General features: G+C 61.0%; 1 protein-coding gene across 1 annotated transcript in view; it reads left to right on the plus strand.

The window, feature by feature from the left end:
* Positions 1-4,691, plus strand: part of SLC22A12 (solute carrier family 22 (organic anion/urate transporter), member 12) — an 11,555-nt gene that overhangs the window by 4,883 nt on the left and 1,981 nt on the right. Inside the window, 5 exon segments of the mRNA XM_010838097.1 lie at positions 899-1,141; positions 1,629-1,774; positions 1,813-1,988; positions 2,492-2,534; positions 3,843-3,887. Of these exon segments, the coding sequence (XP_010836399.1) occupies positions 899-1,141; positions 1,629-1,774; positions 1,813-1,988; positions 2,492-2,534; positions 3,843-3,887 (653 nt within the window).

Raw genomic sequence — 4,691 nt, forward strand, 5'->3', positions numbered from 1 at the left:
CCCCACCCGGCCCCAACCTCCGCCTCTGGCTGACCCTCGGCCACCAGCAGCCAGGGAGCCTGGAGTCAGGGCTCTGCTGGCATCCACTGGCTCTGCTGACTCTTCTACTGGCCCCACTGGCTGAGAGGGCCTCTAAGATCAGGCCTGCAGCACCGACTCCCTCCATCAGGCTCCCACAGGAAACTGCCCAGGGCCAGGAGGACTCAGGCCGGGACAGGTCAACAGGAGAGATTAGCAAGGAGGATACATAGCAAAGTTGCTGGGAGAACCACAGAGCCCAACAGACAGAGGAGGCAGTTGGAGAACTCAGCGGCAGAAAGGCACATCTACCCTGGGGCTTCCCAGGTGGCGCTAGTGGTAAAGAACCCCCCTGCCAATGCAGGAGACGTAAGAGACCCAGGTTCTATCCCTGGGTCGGGAAGATTCCCCAGAGGAGGGCATGGCAACCCATTCCAGTATTCTTGCCTAGCGAATCCCATGGACAGAGGATCCTGGTGGGCTAAGTCCATAGGATCACAAGAGTCAGACACGACTGATGAAGCTTAGCATGCACGCACGCACCCTAGTTTGGAAGAACCAGAGAGGAGGGAAAGGGGTTATCAGAGACCAGGAGGCAGGACCACAGAGAAAGGGGCTGGTCAGTGGAAGCTGGAGCCATGGAGAGGACGCAGCCACTGGCAACAAGGTGCCCGGAGAGGGAGCAACACTTCAGCTTTGCCCTAGTCCTGCCTCCAGTCTCTCCCCAGTGCCTCCCATTGGCCAAAGCTCAGGAGACGCGGCACTGGCAAGGGAACCTGGGAAATGTAGTCCATAGCGACCACCCCACCAATGGGTACAGAGCCAGCAGGGGAGGCTGGAAGCAGGTCGGAGAGCAAAGCAGCTGCCCCATCCCCAGCCTGAATTCACCTGCGCACCCCCACCCTCAAGTTTGCCCTTGGTTTCACCTTCTATGGCCTGATCCTGGACCTGCAGGCCCTAGGCAGCAACATCTTCCTGCTCCAAGCCCTTATTGTGGTCGCGGACATCCCACCTAAGGTCGGCACCATGCTGCTGCTGGGCCACCTGGGCCGCCGGCCCACACAGGCTGTGATCCTGGTGCTGGCGGGGCTCTGCATCCTGGCCAACGTGCTGGTGCCCCACGGTGAGCAGGCGGGCCTGAATGCACGTGGCTGCAGCCAGAGGTTCCCTACCTGCGAGAGCTTAGGCCACGAAAAGAGACCTCTTTTTCCCCCATCAAGAGGGCACTGGACTAGAGTAGGGCCCACTTAGGAAGGAGGCTGCTGGGCCGTCTGGACGAGATGGTGGCGGTCCACACTGGACAGCATCATGAAAAATTGTGGAGACAGAATAATAACTGTGACAGATTGCTGGGATTGGGGGGGAGGCGTGTTGGGAAGGGCAGAGAAATGGAGGGGGTGGAGGAGGACTCCCAGGGGCTGGGTCTGGGAGTCTGGGGGGGAGCAGACTGGGCGGGGGGTGATGGGGCAGGGAATGTCGTCACTTAGGACACAGTGCATGTGTGAGGTCTGGGGACACCCAGGTGGAGGTGACAAGCAGACATCTGGAAGATCATGGGGAAAGCCTGGGACCCCCGCCAACAAGCCTGCCAACCCCATTTATATCCACAGAGATGGGGGCCCTATGCTCAGCCCTCGCCGTGTTGGGGCTCGGGGGAGTGGGGGTTGCCTTCACCTGCTTCGCCATCTACACTGCCGAGCTCTTCCCCACTGTGCTCAGGTGAGGCCCACAGAAGCGGGACTTCCGGGCTGGGAGGGTGCTGTGGGCGTGGCCTCCCCTGGGGCCCTGTGCCAGATGGCCACCCAAGCAGGAGCCATCCTGGGGCCTCTAGTCCGGCTGCTGCGCATCTATGGCGACTCCCTGCTCCTGCTGGTGTGCGGGGTGGTACCCGTGCGGAGCGGCCTGGCTGCGCTGCTGGTGCTGCCCGAAACCCAGAACCTGCCGCTGCCCAACACCATCCAGTGAGTGGACGCATCCCCGACCATTCCCTCCGCCCTCCCTGGAGCCCCAGAACAGGGCAGGCCTGGCCACCCACCCCCATTGCCAGACAAAGGGAGAAGCAGAGGCCCAGAGAGGGACAGGATTGGCCTGGAGTCACACAGCACCTCTTTGGGAGACTAGAGGCCCAGGGCTCAGTCTCCCAGCTGACAGTGTGGACTTGGTCCCCTGCCCTTCATTCCACCATTTGAGACCTGAGTGGCCCACCTACCCCCCAGTTCCACCTTGAGAGAGGTCAAGGGGGCAGCATTTTGTGAGGTGGAGAGCTGAGGGTGTGGTAGTGGTACTGGACATTCTCATGGGCCCCAGACTCTACTCCTAAAGCCCCGAGATGCCTATCGGGGGCGTCACTCCCCATCCATCCCCCATCACGTGCCCAAGAGCAGGGCAGCCGTATCTCCCGAGTCCTCAGGACAGACACAGTTCAGGAGTAGTAACTTGCACCCACGAGACACAACCCCTCCGTGTCTTTCCTGAACAGAGTGGTACAGAAGGCAACACGCTTCCAGGGACGCCCTGTCCTGAAATCCACAGGGTTTTGGGCCTCCTGGGAAGCCTGCGATGGGATGACTTCTCGGCAGAAGGACAGCAATGGCCTTCCTTTCCAGAGGGCCTGGGGGCTGCCCCTCCAGCTGAGCCTGGCCTTGCACTGTCTAAGGAGCCGCCTCCAACACAGAAAGGGCAAAGGATGGTGTGACTGGCAGGAGTCTGCCCGGTACACCGTCACCCGCCCCTCCCTCAAGGCCGCAGAGAGGAGCAGAGCCCGCAGTCAACCACGTGCTTCCTCACCGCTCACTGCCCCTGAGCTGGGAGGCTGACCGCCAGCCCCTCACAACCTCGCCAGCTTTTCACTGCACCCCAGGGGCTCTGCAAGAGGAACAGTGAAGTCTCATCTCCTCAGCTTCATCAGAAAGATGGCTCCAGTCCCTCCCATGCCCTCCCAACTCCAGCCACCCGGCCATGTCTTCTGTCTGGATAGCCTCTGCCACCTTCTCTCCCTGACAACAACCCCCGCCTCCTCCGAGACCCAGGGCCCAACACAGGGCTTTAGTGAAATTCTCACATGGCTGTGACCACACACCTGTCCCCCAGCCTACCAGCCTGTGAGTTCCCAGAGGGTGGGGTGTCTCCATGTCCCCAGCTCCCCTAGAGCAGAGGGGCAGTGGTGCGAGGGAGATGAGAGAGCGAATAAAGGAACGAACAACTGCCCCTCTCCGGCTCTGTGATGTGCCCCAGGGTCTGCCTGGAAGGGGAAGTGGGGACTCCTTGCTGGGGCCACCCTTTCCCGGGCCAGCTTTCCTGCCCTGAGTGCCATCCAGGGGCTGCATTTTCCAGCCTCTGTTGTGGACCAGGCACCAACCAGGCTGGACGCCTCAAGGCATCATCTCGTTGCATCTTTTCCTGAAGCCTTTGAGGCAGATGTGGCCCCATTTACGTGCGGGAAAACCAAGGCTCACAGAAACTGACTGCCGTGACACCGAGCTAAACGGGGGCAGCGTCAGCAGTCGAGCCAGGTCCGAAGGTCTCCGGAGCCAGCTCTGGCCACTACCCTCCAGCCTGCGCTCAGGCCTCACAATCCCGGCGCTCGGTGAAGCTTCTGGAGGGCACAGACACCATCTGAGAACCATCCAGAACCCCTGCACTGGCACCACTTACAGGGAAACCAGGGACAAGGGCTCAGATGGAAAGGGATGACCCCTGAGCTCTCATGGCCCAGCTCACACACACGTGGGTGCCCAGCAGGCCTCCAGCAGCCATGCCATCTGCTGAGCCTCCCCTGACCTGAGCTCAGGTGCTCTCTGGTCTGCCTGTGTCTCTGCTTCCAGGTGCCTCAGCAGAGCGCCACACACCTCTACACACACACATCAGTGGTGTGTACACACGCACACGTGGGCATACACATGAGAAGGCTATGGGGAGATCAGGAAGCAGCTCCCTGGCCCCAGGAGATGGGCTCACTCCCTGGCTTGGTCTTCTCTGCCTGGGCCTCTGGGAGGTCCTGACCTTTAGCTATCTGCCTCCAGTGAAGACCCCAGGACAAAGGGGATGGGGCGGGGATCGCATTGGTAAAGATACCCAAAGATGAGGCTGTGCCCCCTGCCCTGGACTTTCTGTCTTGTCCACCTGCTGCCCAACTGAGCCCCCGCTGCCTTACTTCCCCTTGCTTAGCATTCCTTAGGGCCCCAGGGTGGCCAGAGGCTTCCAGAAGGCAGACCCCAGGGCTGGTGGAAGATGACTCCTCGTCTCCCCGAGGGTGTCTTCCAGCTCAGCAAGTGCTCAGAGCCGTCTGTCTGCCCATATTCAGAAGGGCCTTGCGCCTGGTCCTTCCAGGTGGTCTCAGCCTGCCAGGACCCAGGGGGGCCCACCTAGTGCCCACATGGCACTCCTCACTTAACTCGTGTGTGCGTGTTCAGCCACTTCAGTTGTGCCCAACTCTTTGCAATCCCATGACCTGTAGTCCACCAGGCTCCTCTGTCCATAGGATTCTCCAGGCAAGAATACTGGAGTGGGTTGCCATTTCCTCCTCCAGGGGAGCTTCCTGACCCGGGGATCAAACCCACGTCTCTTACATCTCCTGCATTGGCAGGCAGGGTCTTTACCACTAGCGCCACTTGGGAAGCCTCACTTAGCAGGACCCGGACGCTGGGAGGCCCAGGGCCCTGGCCCTCTGGGGC

This window comes from Bison bison, unplaced genomic scaffold (genome assembly GCF_000754665.1).
Source record: "Bison bison bison isolate TAMUID 2011002044 unplaced genomic scaffold, Bison_UMD1.0 scf7180017864089, whole genome shotgun sequence".
Lineage (NCBI taxonomy): Eukaryota > Metazoa > Chordata > Mammalia > Artiodactyla > Bovidae > Bison > Bison bison.